The sequence below is a fragment of the Lactuca virosa genome, chromosome 6 (genome assembly GCF_052849685.1).
Source record: "Lactuca virosa cultivar CGN04683 chromosome 6, Lactuca_virosa_CGN04683_v6, whole genome shotgun sequence".
In the NCBI taxonomy this organism is placed as follows: Eukaryota; Viridiplantae; Streptophyta; class Magnoliopsida; order Asterales; family Asteraceae; genus Lactuca; species Lactuca virosa.
In genome coordinates, this window is record NC_136431.1 from 210418096 (window position 1) to 210442191 (window position 24096).

The window sequence follows — 24096 nt, forward strand, 5'->3', positions numbered from 1 at the left end:
CAAAACGGGGACCTGAATTCACTTGGGAGCGGGAGGATCAAATGATACAGAAGTATCCACATCTTTTTCCCTAGTCTACCTGAAATACTAATTTCGGGACGAAATTCTCTCTAACGGGGGGATAATGTAACAAATCGTAATTTCAAACCTATGTAATAGTTTAGGTCAATGTATAGTTCTTTTTATAATAATAAAGAGAAATTTTAGCATAATGTGCATATTTACATAATTGACCCTCAAAAATAAATTATTTAGCAATCTCGATTGGGATGAACCAAGTGATGGAGATTGTAACAAGGTTTCCAAAAACATAAAGAACACTAAAATCCGAGTTATAACGAAGAAGTTATGACCAATCGAAAATCCGCGACAAAACCGACAAAACATTGTTCAGTGTAAAAACTGAATTTTTTATAAAAGGCTTTTTAGCCTTAACAATCTAAATGAAAGTTGTAGTTTATGTTAAACCGAGAACTTTCATAAAAAGAACGGAAAAATCTGACTTCGTATGAGGAAGTTATGATTTTTCTAAGTTTCAGTATAGCAGTGTACAGCTAAAAACTCGAAATAAAGATCGAGCAATTTTTAGCCGACACAACCTAAACGAGAATTAAAGGTCTCGTCGGTAGTAGTACAATGGTAAAAAGACAGACGAAAACGGACGTCGGATGAAGAAGTTATGAATTTTTAACGGATTCCCGTCCTGGTCTGTTTAAAATAATAATATTAAAAATAAATCAAAATTAGCCGACGAAGTCTAAACGAAAGTCGTATATTATGATTTTACCTACGCGTGCATATAAAGAACGCCAAAAACGGAGCTCGTATGCGAAAGTTATGATTTTCGCAAGTTTGCCACAAAAATAAAGAAAAAAATGGGAAAAATCGGGCAATTTCGCATGCCACGTCACCCTCGCACGTGGCAGCTGCTGAGTGGACCGAACCAATGCGTGGCACTTCCTGATTGGACCGCAGCTGAGGTCCACTTAGAAGCGAACAGCTTCGCAGGAGATGCCCCGGAGACACCCCTCGCACACGCCTCGGACCCTCCCCTTCGCACGTGTCTCCTTCCCATTGGACCGAGGGTTGGTCCAATCTGAGCCAGCCAGCAGCTAGCCTCCGGTCCGAAGAAGCCCTCTCACCTCGCCACCTGTCCGACGCGTGTCACCTTGGCGCAGCTTCGGGTCCGAACCTTCGGACTATATATAGCATGCGAGGGTTCCGGATTTTTTTCACTTTTTCACCCCAAAAATCATTCTCTTTCGCATTTTCCACCCCCCCTAAGCTCATATACAACCCCTAAAGCCCCGGTATCAAGTCTCGAACCCTAAGCAAGCCTCGAAGCCTCGATATTTCCGAGAAGTAACCTCTCTCCTGTCGAAACTCTGCCCCATTTGAGCCGGTTTCTCGACAAATAAACTCCTTTTCGTGAAACGAAACTCTATCCGGTTCACCATCTATCAAGTGAGTTCATACCCCCGTATTTTCATAATTTCTACTGTTTTAAGGAGGGGAATACAAGCATAACACAAGAACTTTGTGTTATAAAATCATGATTCAAATCATGATAAAATAACATTAAATTATCTAAAAATACTCAACACATCAAACTCTTTTATAATCTTATATTTTTCCCTAAAATTCATATTTGTATATATATATATATATATATATATATATATATATATATATATATATATATATGTATGTATATAAATAAGATTTAAAAGGCTTAGGACTGATAACTCATTCTGGGTCCTTTTCCTTGTTTGGATGTGGGCTTAAAGTACCGGTTACTTGTCCGAGTGTCGTTTAAATTTTACTTATATATAAAATTGTATATGTATATAAATATAATAGTTATTTCATCAGTTTAACTACCTTTGTAACATGCTGAGCAAGGGATTACATGCAAACATGGTTAAATACACAATCATGGAGTACATATAAATTATAATAGGTATAATTTATACATAGAACAATAATTCATGATACAAGTATACTAGAATAGACAAGAAACTAGGGTTTTGATACAGAACAAATCAAGGTTTACACTTATCAAATACATGTTTGGAAATACTAATTCAAGGACATACTATCAATCATTATTTCAGAATGATTGGGTTTTGATTCAAAGAATATACTGTCAATCATTATTTCAGAATGATTGAGTTTTCAAACTAATATACATGTAATGTTTATATGCTTTTTATGAGACACTAGATTCAGGTTGTTTAATTCATTTTAGACAACATAGAAAAGTCCTGACATTATAACCAGAATCTCCAGCCGCGGATCGAAACAAGCGTGTGTAGATCTATATCGGGATTGACAACCCCGCACTCAGGCTGCTAGGTACAGTTAGATGAGTGGCAATTGTTATCACCAGTTTAAACGCCCACAAAGCGTTTGTTTCAGGCCATCAGTCATAGTATGGTTATAATAACTCATTAAAAAGATATTAACAATACGTTAGTGTATAAATAACTAAACGAAAGTACACCTTCAAAGTACTAGTTTACAGAATACAAAATACAAAGATTCAATACAGTTTTCAACAACAGTTGGTGGAGCAGGCACACTCTCAGTTACAAGTTTTCATAAGTAATACAAATACAAAACATTAATACACAGAGAAGGGTTTTGTGGGAATAAAACTACTTTTCATATACAAACAGAAAATATAGGATTTTCTGGAACAGTTTACATATACAAGATACAGAGATACTCTTTCAAACATAAACATTTATGCACTCACTCAACTTTATGTTGATACTCTCTTTTCAAATTACTTGTATTCTCAGGGAAATAATACACAGGTACTCCCCGAGCTTTTGAGAAGATGGAGCTTTGTTGAGTCATATCTTCTTTTGTATAACTATATTTTGGTTCAATATACAATGATTGAACACATGTAAATATTTATATTTGTTTTAAATACAATGGTTGTTTCTACTTTGATTACTATGATGCATGTGTTGTGATACTACAATTCAAGTCCTCCACCCCCAGACGTTTCCGCCGTCTGGTTTGGGGGTGTGACAAGCTCCAACTCGTCGAGTATGTCCTCCGACTCGCCGATTCGGTCACTTAAGACCCGCGACCAAAACCGTGCCTACTCGATGAGTCAGGGCATCCAACTCGTCGAGTCAACCTTAAAAATGGGAAATACAAGACTGACAGTTTATACATGAGATTCGGGGTGTTACACATAAGTGGATTATATATGCAAATTAGGATTACGCTAGGATTGTTAAATTCTTGTGATAGTTGTTTGAATATATGTTGTTTGCATCTTGTGTATGGCTATTCCTTGGAAACAGTTGATATGGTGTTGTGCATGTTATGTGCTAATTGGAATTGCATACAGATATGATTTTTATAGGATTGGTGATCATATGTTATTTTATGTTGATAATATCACGTCTTTTATTACATGCTTTATTGCATGTTAAGGTAGTAGGATCAACATGTCTATGTTGATGTATGTTAGTTTTCTAGGGTATACTGGTGTTAAGGGTAGAACCTTGCAATCCTATTAGGTTGAAAAGGCTTAAGCCATAACGGTTGTAAGTTGCACGGTCTTTGTAGGTCGGAGTAGCGAAAATGGAAGTCTTGGGGTTGGTAAACTTGGGTAGAGGTCGTGACCCACTGGGAGCAATAAATTGGTTGAGCACACGAGAAGCGAACGAGGTTAACTTGTTAGGTAGGTTGTCACTAAGAAACCCCAAAGTAGATAATCGGTTGAATTAAAAAATAAGTATTAATCAGTTGAATAAAGTTGGTAACTACAATTGGTTGAATATATAAAAAAAATGTTGGTTATATAATAAAAGGTTGAATATATAATAGTAGGTTAGTTATACAATAAAAGGTTGGATATATAACAAAATATTGGCCAATGTAGGACTAGCCCACTTGGCAGAGGTGGAAACCTCTTAGATTGGAGGTCTTGGGTTCAAATCTGGGCATCGGCGAATTAACTAAGTAGGTGAATCTAACATCTAACCACTAACCAGCCGTTCAATATATATGTGTATATATATATATATATATATATATATATATATATATATATATATATATATACGTTGGTTATTTAATTAAATGTTGAATAAATAATGAAATGTTCTTTGAATCAAATATGATTTTTTATATGTCATGCAGTTGTTTATATGGTATACAGTTGATCATATATGTTATGTGGTAGAAATGTGGTTTATCATTTACGCATGTATGCATTTGAACATGCTATTAAATGATTATGATATACGGTTGTTTGCTAAGTGGCATTTGTTTATCATTTTTATGCTTCCTTATAAAATGAACGATTGGCCCATTTGGGGTTTGTATGTTTTTATGTAACCTTTATGAACTCACTTAGCAGGGGCTTCCACTTGTGTGTTTTCTCTTTTGTGCCATATGATTGATGAAGACAGCTTAGGAGTTTGTCATTGGCGAGAGGGGCTGCCTATTGGGTGGTTATGCTTATTTAGATGATAGCATTTTGGACCATGTTTGATGGTTTATCAATTTAAACATTTAATTTTGTTAGTTTTTTAAAAGAAATGGAATTATGATTTTGATTTTGAAAGTAGCATGATTTGAAAATGTTTTAAAATAAATAACTAAGTATTCTACTAAATATTGTTTTAAAGAAAGGGAAAAAATTGGTAAAAATCACGGCATTACAAGTTGGTATCAAAGCCATGTTGTGAGTGAACAGAATATAGAGGCCAGTATTCATACTCACATTGTAGACTATATTAATTAGGTGCTTTAGACTCTTAAAGGGGTGGGGTATTGTGAGAGTTATATGTTATTTGCTTGTATACTTTTAGGACTCTTATTCTTCTCGGTATCGAAACATTCTCTTTTCTTACTTATGACCCTAGGGATCATTAATATCTCTTGAAATCAAGGAAAATGTTCCCATCTCAAAGGGTCAACATTGGAGGAGTGGCAGAAAGTGGTCTGAATGACCAAGAAGACTTGAAGGGGGTTGCATTTTCGATGCCACAAGTTTCTTGTGACCCACAAAGTAAGTGATCCCATAACAGTCATAGTTCGACTAGTGTTATGTGTATAGAGGAAATATAATATAATCTTATAGTGATGATTGGACTGCACATATTCAACAAGCCAAGAAAATTGTCAATTTATCGGTTGTCGATGGCATGTCGGGAATAGAAGGTTTATTTAGCCTACGAGTTCTAGCAGGTTATGGAATTCTAGAAGTGAAATAGGTGTACCCATATTCAACATAAACAAGTGAGATAAAAGACTTTGTGGTAATGCTAGAATTAGTTATATAGTTTTGAACAGTAGTATGGGCCCAATACTATCATAAGCACAAGATATATAATTGGGACTGGAGGAACCATGCGGAGACCCGAGGACCTGGTGGTCAATAGATAAAGTTTGAATAGTCGTATGTATGGTAGACCTTATGTGTCATTGTTTTTTTGTGCTCATTTTGATGTACCTCGGAGTCTGTTGATTCTTATGTTAGATAGTGATGTGAATGTGGGAGATCTAGTAATGGTGTATGAAAATGTTTGATTTTTTTGACATCTATATGGATGAACACATACTTATCCTTGACGTTGATCTAGTAATGGTGTATGAAAATCTTTGATTTGTTTGACATCTAGGGAAAAAAAATTCTATTCTAGAGTCTATTCCTATAATTTCGGTGATGAAGGCAGACAAGTGCCTTGCAAGGTAACGTGAGGTCTTCTTGACGTGTGCGATGGAGAGTTCAAAGAAGACGGTGAGTCTATCCTATATGGCGTTTCTTATAGAATATAGAGATTTTTTCTGGTAAGTTTTCGGGTTTATAAACACCACGTCATGTCAAGTTTCAGTTTGACCTTATTCCTGGTGTGGCTCCTAAAGCCAAAGCGCCTTTTAGGTTGGGCCCTTTAGAATTGAAGGAGATGTCGCAACTTCAAGGTTGAGTGAGTGCGGGTTTATTTGACCAATTTATGCGTCTTGAGGGATGTCCTTCCATTTCGTTAAAAAGAAAGACGACACATGTTGTTGGCTATCGATAATCGACGTTTTAACAAGATCAAAATGAAAACAAGTAAGCATTTACATCCCACTCTGGTTTGTGGCATACGATGATGCAATGAGAGAAGGTGTATATGCACGATTCCTAATAAGAAAGAGTGTCAAGGTGAATAACCTGATGGATGATTAGGAGTTGGTGGTAGTGGTTAATACTCTTAAACCATAACTTTATTATGTGGATGGTATGAGGTGTACGTTATATGCAAATTATAAGAACTTATGACACATTTAGAGCGAGAAGCGTCTGAATGTGTATCGGCTTTGGATTGAGCTACTTGTTGATTTTTTTTGCAAGATAAGTTACCACCCTGGTAAGGCGAGTGGGGAAGCTAACACATTGAGTCGAAAGAAAAGCAGATGCTCATACCATCTCATAGATATGAATCTGGTGGTTGTTCTTGGTATCTTTTTTAGTAGATCCGAGCTGCTTTGTTCGAGGGTTTGGGAGAACATTTTTTGAAGAATGGGGTGATGATGAAACAACATGTTTTTTGTAGAGGGAAGTCGAGGAATAGATCCATTTAGAGGATGATTTGGGCCCCCAAGGCCGATGGTATTCTTGACACATGTTATGAGACATGCACATATCAAAATATTAGGTTCACCGAAGAACTACTATGATGTTTTGTGATTTGAAATCTGATTATTGTTGGCCAAAGATTAAATGTAACATAGCGAAGTATATGTCATAATATGTGATGTGTTCGCATGACAAGTCATAACATCAGGAACCATACGGTAGTTTTTGCCCATTGGAAATGAGTTGGAGGATGTTACCTACCATGGGAGAGAGCATAAGAAGTAAGGTCTAATAGAGTTGCTTTCTACGAGAAGTCACTAAACGTATGAAAACCACATTTGGTTAAAGCGAGTAATCAAGTTATTAAGTAAGTATACAAGGCTGATATACGAAGTGAAAATCATGATCAAGTGTGGAGCTTAACTTGAGGATGTGATTTGAAATAAGATGATGTGGTGACTTAGAGATTCCGAGGACGGAATCCTGTTATGGAAGAGAGAACTGTAACGACCCAAAAATCATTTTATTGACAAAGTTAGTTTCTGTTACATGATTATTGATGTTTCATAGCACTTAATCGAGGTATAAATGATTTATATGGTTTAGCTAATAATTAAAATGGATTAAACCCGTTTATTTATTGTGGAGTTTATCTAGAATAAAACTAAATCAAATCAAATAAACATAGATGAAAAAATTGGGATTAAAAATGAAAGATAAAATAATTTAACTAGACTGCCATACGAGAAACAATGTTTAAGGGATGAGTTGACATCAAAAGAAACTCATTTTCATTTTAAGACTAGGTTTGAGGTAGAAAGGGGAAAGGCCGATAGTTTAGGGACCACATAGAAAAATACGTTAAAAACCCCTCACAGTTATCCAATCGATGGGCTTAGTGATTTCATCGATTTCTATACTTCCATGTGACCTACTATGCACGAACCAAGGGCCGCCTACCCTTTCGATCGGACTGGTGTATCAAAGACATGAAAAAGAAAAAAAAAGGAGGGGAGATCGTGATGAGATGGATTGACGAGGAAGTGAACGCGGGAAAAGGGTGAGGGACGAACTCAAACCCTTGTTGATATTCTCAAATCAATAAGAAGCAAAGGTCTCGACGTATGCTTGATTGATGCTCGAAATCTAGTCATACATTCATGCTTATTCTTTCCTATATTTGTTGATTTCTCCTCACTAGGACAAGGTCAAATGCCCTATAATCCACCCCACTTTAATCTTAGTAATGAAGTGGGTATCCACAAGTTTCATGTGTTCTTGAACCCTAAATCGTGATTGGACTCATTATCTACTTGTATGTTCTGTTGTGCATGTTTTGTTTATTCTTCTAGGTTGGTTGTGAACATTGTGTCCTAAAAAAAGCCATTGGCTTGATGTGAATTGGTTATGGTTTGCTGGAAATAAAGTAGAAAAACCTCACTTAAAATATTACATAATAAGAAAAATGGATACAAGAGCTATATGGGTGTATTGGTAAGTAAAAAAGATGATTGGAACGGGATAAGAGTGTTTATGAATTGTTAAAAGATATTAGGTGAAGTAATGGTAACCTAATTGTATTGTTTCCTAATGATAGGAGTGTTGGAATGATAAAAAGATCATATTACTAATACTAGGTTGCTATAAGAGTAAAAGTGATATTAAATATGATGTTATGTAGAAAGAGAGTTAAGTCATAAGTAAATGACATACATGACTATATAACTTAATTTAAATAATGAGAAGATTTAAAATGCATATTTGAGTCTCATTCAACCAGTTATCTTAACGTCATGATGGGTTAAGCCAAAACCCTAAAGCCTAAGATGACTTTTTGATTAAAGTCAAATCTGGTCAGATTTGTTGATCTGTCTTGAGAGGCCTGTAGAGGCCATTATAATCTGAATTAGATAAAATGACCAGAAGAAAATGTTGTAGGAAATTGATCAAGTTTCTAAAAACACTAAACATGGGTCGGGCTGGTAAATCATAAAAATATGTATATAAGTTCGTATTAAGGTTGTATTTTTGAAGCATGTACTTTATTTGTTAATTGTTTTTTATGTGAAGCCTGGAGAACTTCAAGTAAGTTCAAGACTTGGAGTAGAAGGAGAGTCTCATCAAGGCTAAAGGCGAGTTTATAATTTTAACTCACAAAGGTGCATAATTGAAATGTGTAATCCATAAAATGTGATTTGATTCACATTAGGATGACCTTGTGATTATTTGTGCTTGATGATGATATGTTATTTGTGATGCTACCGTATGCTTTGTGCTATTTCCTTATTATGAGTTATATGTTATGATGCTTTTACTTTGATGAATTTGATGCGTATGACAAGCTACTTTTCCGAAGTTATTCGATAATTTTCTTAACTTTAGCGCATAAACGAAAACTACATCTCATAAGTGGATAGTATATGCAAATTAGGATTATGCTAGAATTGTTAAATTATTGTGAAATTTGTTTCAAAATATGGTTTTTGCATCTTGTGTATGGTTATGCCTTAGAAACGGTTGATATGGTGTTATGCATGTTATGTGCTAGTTGAAATTGCATGCGGTTATGATGCTTATAGAATTGGTGGTCATATGCTATATTATGTTGGTAATATGGTGAATTTTATTACATGATTTATTACTCATTAAGGTAGTATGAGTAACATGTCTATGTTAATGTATGTTTGTTTTGCAGTATATAATGACATTAAGGGTAGAACCTTGCAAGCCTATTAGTTTGAAAGAGCTTAAGCCATATTGGTTGTAAGTTGCATAATATTTCTAGATGGTCGTCTGACACATGGTTCGCGTTCACCCCAGTGTATGACAACTGGAGTGGTGCTAGCTTTATGGTGTGGTCAGATGAAGAATCACGTGGGAAACAAGAGGTTTATTTGTAGAATTGGCACCGGTTGTACCGATCCTGAACGACGCCGTAAAATACTTGTACTTTGCAGGTCGGAGTAGAGAAAGTGGAAGTCTTGGAGATGGTGAACTCGGGTGGAAGTCGTGAGTCACTTGGAGCAGTAAACTGGCTAAGCACACGAGTAGTGAACGAGATTAAGTTGTTGGGTAGGGTTTCACTAAGAAACCCCGAAGTAGATCTCGGTTGAATTAAATAATATGTAATAATCGGTTGAATAAAGTTGGTAATTATGATTGGTTGAATATATAACAGAAGGTTGGTTATATAATAAAATGTTAAATATATAATAAATGGTTGGTCATATAATAAAATGTTGGATATATAACAAAATGTTGGTTATTTAAATAAAGGTTGATTAAATAATGAGATGTTATTTATATTAAATATGATTGTTTATATGATATGTGGTCGTTTATATGGTATATGGTTGATCATATATGTTATGTGGTAGAATTATGGTAAAACATTTATGCATGTATGTGTTCCAACATGATATTGAATGATTATGATATATGGTTCTTTGCTACATAATATTCGTTTCTCATTTTTATGCTTCATCGTAAAATGAATGATTGACCCATTTGAGGTTTGTATGTTTTTTCTCAGTGGTTGCTTTTTTCTTTTCTCTCAGTGGCATTGGTGAAAGGGTTAGTTATTTGGTAGTTATGCTTATTTAGATGAAACCATTTTGGACTATGTTTGATGTTTTATCAATTTAAACATTTAGATTTAGATTTGAAATTATGATTTTGATTTTGAAAGTAACGTTGTGATTTGAAAAAAAATAATAATAAATAACTAAGTATTTCGCTAATGTACTATGCTAAAAAATATTTTAAATAAAGGAAAAAATTAGAAAAAATAATGGCATTACACATAAAAAAACGTGTCTCTATTAGAAAGAACTTTTTTGGGGGCGCTGTATTTAGAGGAAAAAACTTATTTGGATAAAGTGGAAAAACGTTATGGATTCCAATATATATATATATATATATATATATATATATATATATATATATATATATATATATATATATATATATGGTTTTGGGTGTGGGAAGCTTATTCGCATTTAATAAAGAGTTGTTGTACAAGTGGAAGTGACGATTTTTGACATAGTAAAAACAGTGTATGGTTGGATGCAGTAAAAACTATGTTTGGTACTAATGGTGTCTATATGCAACAGTTCAAATTGGTTACGTTTATTTCGTTTGGATGGAACTTCTTAGATTAATGAACCAACTTAGATATCAAAGTATTTAACCGTGATTTTGTCTACTCAATGAGGGTTAGGTACGGTAGACAATTGAGATTTTGGGAAGACCCTTGGTTTATGTTTGCACCGCTATTTAGTTAGTTGTGTTAGCACCCACACGGTGGAGCCGAGTAGCTTGCCATTGATGATTTTTTTTGGGGGAATGTCAGGTGTTCGACAATACAAGATAAGTGGAGATGAGAGATTGGAGGATCTGGTTGTTATACGGTTGGTTCGACAATGAGCATCATTGAAAAAATAATACTCTAATTATTGGTGGAATCTCAAATTAAAGAAATATCATGGTAAAGATAAATGTGTGTATGTATGTATGTATATATTTATGTATGCATTAACGTTGGGATGATATTTTAAGATTCGGATACACATGTTCAACAACGTTTAACATTTTAGAACACATTGGTGTTATAATAGGAAATTTGTTAGGACGTATCAACTTATCTAGATCAACCTTTTAATATCTATTTCAGTATTTTGTACATTTAATAAAGTAAATAGAGCTGAAAAAAGCTATAGTCAAATAATGATCTAATGTCTTTGAGTATAAGAGCATCCACAATCAAAAGTTCAATGAGATAGTTTAATGAGGTGGCAAGCCTAATTGTTATTCTGTAGATGAAATTCTACAATTATGAGATGCCATATTATCATTCAATGGGGTTGAAGTTCAATGGTCATTGAACTTTCAATAGGAAAAAATAAATGTTTTCTAACAATTAAATAAATATTTAAATATGTTCTATTGAACTTAGAGTTCAATACATTGTAAGGAAAAACCGATGCCCTTAAGACTTGTGAGATGCATAAGAACTTGTGAGACGATATATGATGTAGACTTTTTTCTAACGACATGATTGTATAAAAACTAACAAGAAACTAAAATAGGGTTGACAATGATTTGGTTTGGGTCAAAAATGGGTTGACATGTTTAATTAAGCAGGATGAAAATCTCTACCCACTAAACATGTTGAAGTAAATAGGTTGAAACTTCTCAATCTAACTCAACCTTTTTAGTAAATGGGTTGAAGTCAGGTTGACATGTTTATTATTTTCCCAACCCAACCTTTTTTTAAAAATATGTTGAACTCGGGTATTTAAGTTTCCAAAATAAACCCTTGAAAATCAAATAATCCTTTAAAAAGTTATACAAAATTTAAAAACTCCAATAATTTTTCATGTTTGAAAATAAAATAACCATAACTCTATAAGTCTATCACACAAACACAAATCAAGTGTTTACAACTATGAAAACATTATACATGTTTAATTTGTAAATGCTACATAACTCGACTTTCATTTCATTAACTAGATTTCCAATAATGGTTACTAACCCATGTTTTTTAGTAATAAAATATATTAAAAAATTAATTAATAATACTAAATAAATATAAATAAATTATATTTTAAATTTTAAATAGGTTGGTGGGTTGTAAATAGGTTAAACCGGAGAAACTTTCTAGCTATGAATCGGGTATAGAACCAATAGCAACGCTTGGTTACAATTTAGAATCCGCTATTATATGTTTGCTCTAGTTTTTGTTGTTTTTGATGTTGAAACGGTTTTTCTTTATCCATGGGCAATGAGTTTTGATGCATTATGTGTATCTATATTTTTAGAAGCTTTAATTTTCGTGTTTATCTTAATTGTTGGTTTAGTTTATGCATGGCGAAAGGGCGCATTCGAATGGTCTTAGCTCCTGAATATTCAGACAATAAAAAGAAAAAAGGAAAATTTTGAGATAGTTATGAATTCCATTGAATCTCCCATATTTGATCGAACAACCCAAAATTTGCCTGTATAGCTTTCTAGAGTAGAGATCTAGCAACGCATTCTAAAAAAAATCATTGGTATTGGATGTGTCGTTAGGTTGTGTCGAGTCAAATCTGCTCCGTTTTTTTTCGATTGCAGAAAAAAATCCCTTCCCCCCGCTTTCAAAAATGCCCTAACCCAATTCATTTAATTAAATGTGTTAGATGGGTAATAGGTTGACCTATTTAATTAAATGAGTTAGACGGGTAACAGGTTGACCCATTTAATTAAATGGGTTGAAAATCTCAACCCAACCTGTTAATTACTAGGTTCGGTTTAGACGTTCGCGTTAGAATTACCAGCCATATGCTAAAAAAAAGACATTACAAAGATTTACAAGCTAAATCTGGGTGTTGCAACCACGAATCCCAAACTAGCCTACCTTTTTTACGCTTATCCGAAATCCAAAAAAAAACGCATAACTAACAACATCATCAAAAATATTGGATCTTTTAGGCGATACCATTCTAAATAAGATAGTTATACTAATCCTTTTTGGGTTTCTAACGCCAAGTTACGGGTATGTTCTTCTTAAAGTTTCTTGTTTAAGTTGTTGGATTTTCAGTGGCCACGACATGGTGAATGAGTTCCCATGACGTGGCCATGGTCTGAGATTGCATGAGGGTTAAGTTGGCACCATAGCAGGGCAGTTTATTGGCCACGACGTGGTCGCCTTTTAATGGGAAACCCTAAGTTTCAGGGTTTGTGCCCCTATTTAAGGGATGTGATGGCTAGGGTTTGCACACCCTCAACCTCCATCACCAGCCTTCATAACTCATTGAAACCCTAGCTCTGTTGTTGATGTCCTTGAGATTTTGGGTGACTTCTACCCAAGAAGAAAAAGAAAATGAGTCTTAGTGCATCATCTCAGCTTGCAAGCCTTAACATCCTCTTTGTGCACGTTTGTTGGACTCTTGTAAGTCCTCAAGTTCCAAACTTCATGACTACATGTGCTTAGATCTAAGTTTTCTTGTTCTTTTCTTCATGTTTAGGATAGTTAGAGTGGTGGGGCTCCATAAAGTTGCCAACTTTATGGATCCCTAGAGACCCTTTGTAGTTAGAAGTGATGGATCTGGAGTTTGATAGAGTTTTGAACTCTTGCATGAGATCTTGGCCCCATTTTACACCATTTTGACCTAGCTTGAGCTCAAGACATGCATCTCTATAAAGGTGTAATTTTTATGATCTTTTGGGAGTATGAAAGCATTCTGGAAAGTCTGGATGAATGGGGAAAAAGATTAAGAGCTTAATGGATTAACTTGGTCTGGACAGTTGCCATGACGTGGATGTGTAGTCGACACGCTATGGTGTTTGGCATAATCTCGTCTATTTTGTCTTATTATCCCCATGATGTGGCATAATCTTGTCCACGTCGTGGCGACTGGATGTTGACTTTTTACCATTAACCGTCGACTTTAATCAAGTTTGACTTTAGGTCAAATTGAGGATTTTGGGTTGTAGTTTGAGACTCGATCCCTGTTTGTTATACAGGTGATCCGTAGAGCCTATATTTGGATCTGTGATCAGTTAGGCTATCATCTATACTTCAAGGTGAGTGTTCTCACTATACTCGTGGGTCGAAGGCACCAATGTCGGCCCACTAGATTATGCTACGTATCATTGTGTATAGGATCTTACTATGCTACAGTGGTTTGTTAGATTTGGTAGATCTGTATAATTTCCTATATTGCTAGTTATTGTTTATCTGTTGCATATGTCGACATAGTACGGTTGGGTTGAGGCTGTATGGCTTTGTGCTGTAGGCCAACAAACCCAGGGGCAATCGATTCGGGAGAGTGTAGGCCCAGGGTGAATCCAGTCGGGAGACTGTGGGCCCAAGGGAAATCCAATTTTTATACTGTGGGCCCGGTGTACATGTATTATTTATGTATTGTTATGTGGGGTATTTTGGGGGAACTCAATAAGCTTTGGCTTACAGTTATTGATTTCATTTTTTCAGATACTTTTGATGATCGGAGGAAGTCGAATGTTTGATCGTACACATCCTCCTATTGTTTTTTGTTTCGAGAGATTGACTTGATACTTTGATTTTATGGCATATGATTTGAAAACAATGGTTATTTATCTATGGTTTATTGTGGGAATGTTTTTATAAAAATGAAAAGCTTTATTATGGTTTTTGGGATGTTACAAGGTTCATACCATATCGCACGGGATGCAACCCTAGTTGAGAACAATGGTCAATATTCACGACTTCTATCATTTCATTATGACTTGACATAAATAGAGAAGAGAAACTAGATGAGAAATAAGAATGGTAGGTATGGACAACATGATAAGGGATGTTGTTACACTATTTTGGTGCACCTCACATGCGACATCACACTTGGTGTTATTATAGCAATTTAGGAAATCGCCAACATTTTATAACACTATTAATTTTTATGTCATCATTTTTTTTCTTTTTTTTAGGTTTGTTTTTAATATTTGTAAGAGGAAAATTAATTTAATAAAGCATGTTATTTAAATAAAAAATCTTTTAATTAAACATAACATTTAAAAACTAAAAAAAAACCATTACAACAAAGAAAAAATAACATTTTATAACTAAAAAAAGACATTAAAAGACGAATGTGGAATATGCAGGATATATTTCATCCATAAGGTAATACCTAAACTTATATTCATTTCATTCACAATGAAAGGAGCATCCGGTGCCTTTCATGAAAAAAAGATCGTTGAACATTGGTAACTGATCAAAAACGTTGACGTCGTTGTTGGAACCCGCAACCCTAAAATAAGCATGCCAAATACATAAATATTACGAAGCAACAACCTCTTATACCAACGAAGGCGCTCCATGCAGACCACTTGCATATTGGTCTTTTCATGCCATGGGACAATTTCCCCATTTCCATTGTGTCCAATCAATGCTTCCAAGCATACCCGGAAAACCATGTCTTTCTTCATATGCCGCATATAGTTGTTGCATATCATTTAACGAAGGTTTTCTCAAATAAATGTCACCGAATGTTTCAACAACACCTCTTCCAATCTATACAAACTTTCTCTTGCAGTTCTCTCAGATATCCTTGTATAATCGTCAATAGAATCGGGCGACTCCCCTATAGCCATCAACTTATTTGACGCAACACATTTTTACAATACTGAGAATCTCCGTCTACCTCTAGCATCATATCTTATTTGGAAAAATTCATACCTAAACATATATTTAATAGATAAAAAATATATTTATTTTATCTAATAGCTACATTTAAAATATATAAAATTTGAAAGAAATGATACCTGCTTTCCAAGGCGTTGACTATCCGTACAAATACACTTTTTCGCCAAAGAAGCCTTCTTTTGAAATCGCTTGGTTGGTAGACACAATTTTCCGCAAAATAATCGTAAACTAGACGTTTGTGTCCTTCGCGATCTATGTTTAACATCACACGTCTTGTTAGTATATGAGTTGGGTCTTGTTGTAGTATCACGTCCCTGTAATACTCATACATCGTATTGACGAAGATATTATCATCATCATCATCATCATCATCATCATCATCATCATCATCATCATCATCATCATCATCATCGTTGAATAGATCGAGTGGATCCATTTTTTTAGAAGTATTGAAATTTTATAAAATTTAGACAAATAAAAGAATGGTGTGAATGAGTTTGAGGTAGAAGGTAAGTATATATAGGTAAAAAAATTAAAATGACCAATAATATGGTCAGAGGGCCAAACTAAACTCAATTTTGATTGTGAAAAATACGCGTTGCAAGGCGTTTTTGTTACCACGAATGATAACTTAACGGCATCAGGGGCGGTGTTCAAGCCATTACCACGGTGTTAAGCCATGTTCATGTCGGCCTTAAAGCCCGAATAACGGGCTTGTACCCTCTAGTCTAATAGAACTTAAAACTATCCTTCTAATAATCAAATGTTTGCCCATGACCAAAAAACAACCAATTCATTAAAAGACATAATTTAATGGGTTTTAAACAATTCCAATTCCTTTGATTTTTTTTTCCACCAAACACAATTTTATTAGAATTTACATTCTAATTCCTCCAAACTCTTATGAAAACTGTGAACCAAATACATCCTTACCATATTAAAACCCTGTCCAACTCAGTTGCTTCTCATAATCTTGTGATATATGAGCTGCAACTTTTTGTCCTTCCTTGTAATGAATATTTGTAAGAAATGGTGCCCAATTTGGATGGGTTGGGTGGTGTTGTAATTTTTTTTATTAAATGAACTTCTTGTTTGTATCCCGAAAATTCACGCTAGCTTTTTTGCATAAAAATCTGGCTTTTCAACACAAATTGTTTAATTTCTTCAGTGACTTTATTTTTGTGGGTGGATTTCCTGCTAGTCTCGCATATGATTGTGTCAATCCCTATTCCCTACACCATGTAAAATTTGTGTTTTCTTGACTGAAAAACTAAGTAAATACCAGTGTTACTAAAGTTACCTCAGAAGTCAGAATCACACCCCAATATATCATTATATATATGACTACAAATACATCAGATCAGCATTTTGGTATTTGGTTTCCTTCACATCCTTTCCAAAGTTGATATGTAATGCGATGAACAGAAATATAAGCAGAAAAGAACAGAATTTCAGGAAATGTTATTACAGAACATAATTCCAAGAAATAAGGAGATTGAAGCAGCAAGTTACATTCTTTTTATCTAACAATCATAGCCTTTAACTATTAGTAATCTTTAATCAGAAGTAGAGGCTTGAATCAGATAATCTTTGAGAGGGTATAGATATTAGTGGTTTCCTTTTCTTTGTCACAAGTCCAAACTCATCAGAAAGCTCAAACTCTTCATCTTTTGGCAAGCTCCACTCAAACGAATGCAACAGCGATGCTAATATATACATCAACATCTTCTCCCCAAGGGAGATTCCCGGACATATTCTTCTCCCTACTCCAAATGGCAAAAACTTTAAATTATTTCCATTGTAATCCCATTTGCTGTTCAAGAATCTCTCGGGCTTGAACTCCAATGGATTGGGCCAGTTCTTGGGATCCCGATGGATTGCCCAAATGTTCGCATAGACAATACTACCCTTTGGAATGTTGTATCCACCTACCATGCAGGATTCATCTGGGCATCTTTGAATTAGGAGAGGAAGTGGAGGGTGTACCCTGAATGTCTCCTTGATGACTGCATCCAAGTATGTCAATTTGGGTAGATGAGATTCTTGAACAATGTTCATGCCAATAACCTTTGTTAATTCCTCCTGAACCTTTCTCATTACACCTGGATTATGCAAAAGTTCTGCCATCACCCATTCTACCATTGTTGATGTTGAGTCTGTTGCCGCAACCACTATGTTCTGTTATAGCAATTTCTCTATCATTAGTATAAGTTAGTTTTTGAAAGAATAAAACCAAGAGAGACTTACAATTAACAGGGCCTTAATTTGAATGATGTTGATTGACTTTGGAGCATCTTTCTGCTCTTTAAGCTCTAACAACATCTGCACAAAATCCTTCCTTCGATCTTCATCAAAATCTCCCTCGATTTTACTGGAGTTGGCTTTGATTCTTTCTTGGATAATCTTTTCGAATATCCGATCAACATATTCCAGTTGCTTCTGCATTTCTCGCTGCCTTCCTTGTAGATCAAACCACGATAGGATTGGGAGAAAATCAGAGATGTTTGGCGCTCCTATCAACCCAATGATCTTGAACTCAACTTCTCGAAACCCATCTCCAATATCACTAGAATCCTTCGCTTGATCACCAGATTTGCTACAACCCCATAACATGCTTGTCACCACGTTGACCTCCGTCTTAAAAGCAATTTCATTAACATCGATATTTGTACCAAGCTTAGTGTAAACTTCGTTCACAGCCTTTCTCACTTCATGTGTTCGAAAACTCTGACATGAGTTGACATTTGCACTGCTCAACACATGACTAACCAAAAGTTGACGCATGTTACGCCAGTGTTTGTTGTTGTTGGACCATACAATATCGTTCCCACCATAAGTGATGGTCAACGCTGTGAGTGGTGGGCTGCGGTTAGCAAACGTCTGGTCAAGGTCATGAGCCATGACCTTTACAAAGTCAATCGAGTTCACCACAACATGAAGCTTTCTTCCAAGCCGGAGACTGAAGATAGGGCCATATCGGTGAGCCATCTCTGTGAATCTTTCATGCAAGTTCAATCCAAGAAACGGGAGGTACCCTACAACTGGTAAGCTGTAGGGACCTGGTGGGAAGGGTGGCATGCACGTTCTGGAATACGATACTGTCCATTTGTACCATAGAATTAGTAGTGTCGGAACTGAAATGGTGAGAACTGTGCGAGCGAGTTCGTCTCTTTGGTTCTCGACTTCCCACCACCATAACCAGAAAGTGCCGATGGTGAGATAAATCTTATATCCAAGTTCTAATATCATTTTTGCTACAAATGATCATATGTAACTTATGAATTGAAGAAGTCGGCTAATCATTATATAGACGGATGATTGTGGTTTGGTTAATTTACCAACCTTATATTATTTAGCGGTTAACTTAAGACCAATAACCTTGCATGTTTGTTGATCCTGTTGATGAAGTGAAACAATAAATGATAATAAATACTTTGTCAATAAAAAAGTTTATCAAAGATTAGTTTCTTAATATATAATAAGAAACACATGTGCATCAAGTTGTTTCAACTTAGGCTCGTGAGGTAAGTTCATATCGAGCATTTCATTAATTTGCTTTTATTTGATAAATATCCGAGAAATTAATATCATCCTACCTTTTGTTCCTATTTTTCTTCCTATCTATTTAAGATGATGACAAATGTACAAATCTCAAATCTCAAATCTCAATCAAATTTAAATTAAATTTAATAACACTTGTCACCATCTAAAATAGATAGGAGGAAATTAGGAACAAAAAGTAGGAGGCTATTTAATTTCTCTAAAGATATACATACGAAATATTGTAGTTAAAACTCGATTGATTTATGCTACAATGTTAAGACTTTTTTATGATCAATTTATATATAGAAAAAAAATAGTAATTTATGTCGCATTTTTTTTCATGAATTTGTACAATAATTTTGGTAAGCTGGTCTTAATTACTGAATACATGAATTGGTAAAATATGATTGTATAAATTAACAAAAAATCTGTTTCGTACATATCTTGATATAATCTATAATTCGCTTACACAAACTAGTTATGGACCCTACGTTTTACCAAAATAAAATTGAACATACAACTTGTAATTTCTTTAATTTATTCTCACTATATAATGACTCTTCATTTTTCTAGTGGGGCATTGATATATCCTACGGTGACAATCATCTCGTATTCTTAAGGAGTTCACGTTGTTATCTCCACATTATTAGCCTTTTTAGTTGTTATCATTGTTTAAATCGTGTATTTATCTGTTTAGAACTTTTCTGTATTTAAGCTCCTATGCTTTGTTAATGAACACAATTATTCTAATCTACAAATTCTATATGGTATCAGAGCAGGTCGACTAGACCTGCGAAGAAAGAATTGTCATCGACATGCTAGGAGACACCGGAGAGAAATCAGGCGCTAAAGATGGAGGATCAAAAATCGATTCCAGTCTGACTTCCCAAGGCAAATGCATGTCAACGACGTCGTCACGGATAGCAACTATGGCAACTGTTACAAGAAATCAAGAACTTCTTGTTTGCAAAAAAACAAGATAGGGTTTGTTGATGGATCCATTAACATGCCAAAGGAGGACTCTCATGAATACTTGATGTGGATGATATGTGACGCCATGATCAAAGACCGGCTCCCCACGGCCATGGAAAAGAACATAAGAATGAGTGTTAAGTATGCTAACACTTTGGCTGAGATGTGGGCTGATCTGGAAGAGAGGTTTGGGAAGGAGAGTGCTCCTTGTGCCTACAAACTGAAGCAAAACCTTACAATGACCCAACAAGATGGAGCTTATGTCTCATCATATTACACGAAGATGCGTAACCTCTGGGATGAAATACAGTCTGTGTCGCCTTTACCCAGTTGCACTTGTGGCAAATGTGAGTGCAATCTCACGAAAATATTGAATGGGTTAAAAGAAAAGGAAAAACTTTACGAGTTCTTAATGGGTCGTGATGGGGCCTTCTCTAATGTAAGAAATCAAATACTCTCATCTAAACCAACACCAACGATGGGGAATGCTTACCATCTTGTTGTTGAAGACGAGCAACAAAGGGCTATTTCAGCCACAAGAAAACCAACACACGATGTTGCAGCGTTCCAAAAATATACTTCAAATAGGTGTGACACAACGAATGAAGTTTCCATGTAGCGAAACAAAGGACCCACCAAGGATACAAAGTGCACCAACAACAACGAAGCAGAACAGTGCACGTTTTGCAGGAAAAGTGGGAACAACAAGGAAGGGTGCTTCAAGAAGATCGGTTGTCCAGATTGGTGGCCTGGGAAAGGGAAGAAGGAAAAGGAAAAACCAAAGGCTGCATGGGCTGATAATAACTCCAATCAAGTACCAAGTCTAAGTAATGAACAATATCAAATGCTTGTCAAGCATTTTTCGGGCCTTGCCACTAACAGGAATAAAGATGACCCAAGTGTCAACATGGCTAGTAAGAATTATGAAACCAAACCTTGGATTATTGATGCAGGGGCTACAGAACATATGATGTATGACCAAACTCGATTCAATAATAGATTTATTTGCAACAATAAATCACCGGTCACTATACTGTAACGCCTGTAGATCCGGGCTAATCAATTTAGACACAATAAGCATCAAAAATGAGTTTTTTATGGAATATTATTTAGAAGGATTAATCTTTTCCAAGTGGTAGTATATGTTACAAGGGTTCCGTACATATATAGAACGCCGAAATCCGAGTTATAACGAAGAAGTTATGACATGTCGAAGTTTTTCGGCAAAACCGGCACGGCACCGGGAGACGTAAATACTGAATTTACGATGGAGGACTTTTCAGCCTTAGAAATATAAACAAAAGTTGTAGTATACGTTAAACCGAGAGCGTCCATAAAAAGAATGCCCAAATCTGACTTCGTTTGAGGAGGTTATGACTTTTCTAAGATTTAGCTTAGTAGTGCACGACCCGAAACTCGAATTTTAGATCGAGCGATTTTTGGCTTACGCGACCTAAATGAGAATTGAAGATCTTATTAATAGGAACTCAACAGTAAAAAGACAGACGAAAACGGAGTCCGTATGTAGAAGTTATGAATTTTACGCGGACATTTAACAGTATAATCTCTTCGTACAGTTAAATTTAAGATCAGTCGAGAATTAGCAGAGGGAGTCAAAATGAAAGTTGTAGATTTTATTTTTACCTACGCGTGGATATAAAGAACGTCGAAAACGGAGCTCGTATACGAAAGTTATGAATTTTTGAAAATCGGTTGATTTCCACCCTGTGTGCGATGCCACGTGTCAGCACCAGGCGAAACCCTAGAGCCTACGCAACACCACGACGTGGTGAGAGGCACCACGATGTGGTGACGCTACAGGAAGCCTATAAATAGAGGTTTCGGGGTCCCTTCATTCCTCACACCTTCCAACTTCTTCCTCTCTATCTAGAACATCTCTCTAAGCCCTAAAAACCCCCCAAAAAGCCTAGGGAACCTCCCTAGCACGAGGAGGAAGCCCGGAGCGCCTGACGGCTCTGAAAAGAAGAGCCTTCGGCTCAGAAACTCTGCTTCGACAGAGCCCGGTTTTGAGAAAAACCCGCTGTAAGTGAGCTACGCCTAACCTATCTTTAGTATAACTTATGTTTCAATATAGTAATGTTATTAGGACCTTATAATAATTATTTGAGCAATTATTATGGGTTATATAAGTGTCGTTATAATATTGTTTTAACTACTCACGGTACGGGGAATCTGGTTTAAAGGGCCGCATACGGTTGTTGGATTTCAGAAGTGCTATATGCCAAAATGGTCCTGCCCTCCGGTGTTTTATGTCTGGCCCATGTCTGTACATAGTAGTTGAAGAGTATTGTTTAATGCTTATATAATAGTAATAATAGCTAGACTATTAATTAGTCTCGTCGAAGCTTAGACTAAACTCTACTGGTAATGATACTAGGTTTTGTCGAAAGAAGTTGTTTTAAGTAAACGAAGCGTTGTCCGAGTACCGAGTCACCACCTTATTAGGTGAGTGCATAGTTACTTTCATCTTACACATAGATATTAAGTATTTTACATAAACTACGTGATCGGCCCGAAACTCGAATTTTAGATCGAGCGAAATTTGGCCTATGCGACCTAAATGAGAATTGAAGATCAGTAGAGAATTAGCCGAGGGATTCAAAATGAAAGTTGTAGATTTTATTTTTACCTACGCGTGGATATAAAGAATGTCGAAAACGGAGCTCGTATGCGAAAGTTATGAATTTTTGAAAATCGGCTGATTTCCACCCTGTGTGCGATGCCACGTGTCAGCACCAGCGAAACCTTAGAGCCTACGCAACCCCACGACGTGGTGAGAGGCACCACGACGTGGTGACGCTTTAGGAAGCATATAAATAGAGGTGTCGGGTTCCCTTCATTCCTCGCACCTTCCAACTTCTTCCTCTCTCTCTAGAACATCTCTCTAAGCCCTAAAACCCCCCAAAAAGCCTAGGGAACCTCCCTAGCACGAGGCGGAAGACCGGAGCGCCTGACGGCTCTGAAAAGAAGAGCCTTCGGCTCAGAAACTCTACTTCGGCAGAGCTCGGTTTTGAGAAAAACCCGTTGTAAGTGAGCTATGCCTACCCTATCATTAGTATAACTTATGTTTCAATATAGTAATGTTATTAGGACCTTATAATAATTATTTGAGCTATTATTATAGGTTATATAAGTGTCGTTATAATATCTTTTTAACTACTTGCGGTACGGGGAATCTGGTTTAAAGGGCCGCATAGGGTTGTTGGATTTCAGAAGTGCTATATGCCAAAATGGTCCTGCCCTCCGGTGTTTTATGTCTGGCCCATGTCTGTACATAATAGCTGAAGAGTACTGTTTAACGCTTATATAATAGTAATAATAGCTAGACTATTAATTAGTCTCGTCGAACCTTAGACGAAATTCTAGTGGTAATGATACTAGGTTTTGTCGAAAGAAGTTGTTTTAAGTAAACGAAGCGCTGTCCAAGTACCGAGTCACCACCTTATCAGTTGAGTGCATAGTTACTTTCATCTTACACATAGATATGAAGTATTTTACATAAACTACGTGTTATGTGTGCATATTGTCTGAATACTTGTTGTCTATGCTGGATGAACGTTTTTATACATGTTTTAAATGATTTAAACTGTATACGTATTTTATATCTACAAATATGGTGGGTATAACATGGGTAGATGAATGATGAGAGATAAAAGATGATCTGAGTAAACATTGACAGCTATAGACTTAGTGCCTAATAAATAACATCAGCAGCTATGGACTTAGTGCCTATTGAATAAACGTCGGTAGCTATGGACTTAGTACCTGATAGATAAACGTTGGTAGCTATGGAATTAGTACTTGA

At 35.7% G+C, this 24096-nt stretch overlaps 2 protein-coding genes across 2 annotated transcripts; one reads left to right on the forward strand and one right to left on the reverse strand.

Moving 5' to 3' along the window:
- Positions 1-17196: 17196 nt before the first annotated feature.
- On the reverse strand, positions 17197-19015 carry LOC145120652 (cytochrome P450 71AU50-like). The gene is made up of 2 exons (XM_079056455.1): positions 18003-19015; positions 17197-17933 (listed from the first exon to the last, which is right to left on the reverse strand). Exons 1-2 carry the CDS (start codon positions 19002-19004, stop codon positions 17316-17318), a joined length of 1620 nt encoding a protein of 539 aa, XP_078912581.1. The 5' UTR covers positions 19005-19015; the 3' UTR covers positions 17197-17315.
- Positions 19016-20193: 1178 nt separating this feature from the next.
- LOC145122267 (uncharacterized) lies at positions 20194-20889 on the forward strand. The gene has a single exon (XM_079057893.1). The coding sequence runs from the start codon at positions 20194-20196 to the stop codon at positions 20887-20889; it is 696 nt and encodes a 231-aa protein (XP_078914019.1).
- Positions 20890-24096: the final 3207 nt, after the last annotated feature.

Bases quoted from the DNA above. Each gene is read 5' to 3' on its own strand.
- LOC145120652 (XM_079056455.1), bottom strand. From the start codon at position 19,004: ATGATATTAGAACTTGGATATAAGATTTATCTCACCATCGGCACTTTC. The intron at 17,934-18,002 runs GTAAGTCTCTCT...TTGCTATAACAG, and splicing joins AAATTAAGGCCCTGTTAATT to AACATAGTGGTTGCGGCAAC.
- LOC145122267 (XM_079057893.1), top strand. From the start codon at position 20,194: ATGCATGTCAACGACGTCGTCACGGATAGCAACTATGGCAACTGTTAC.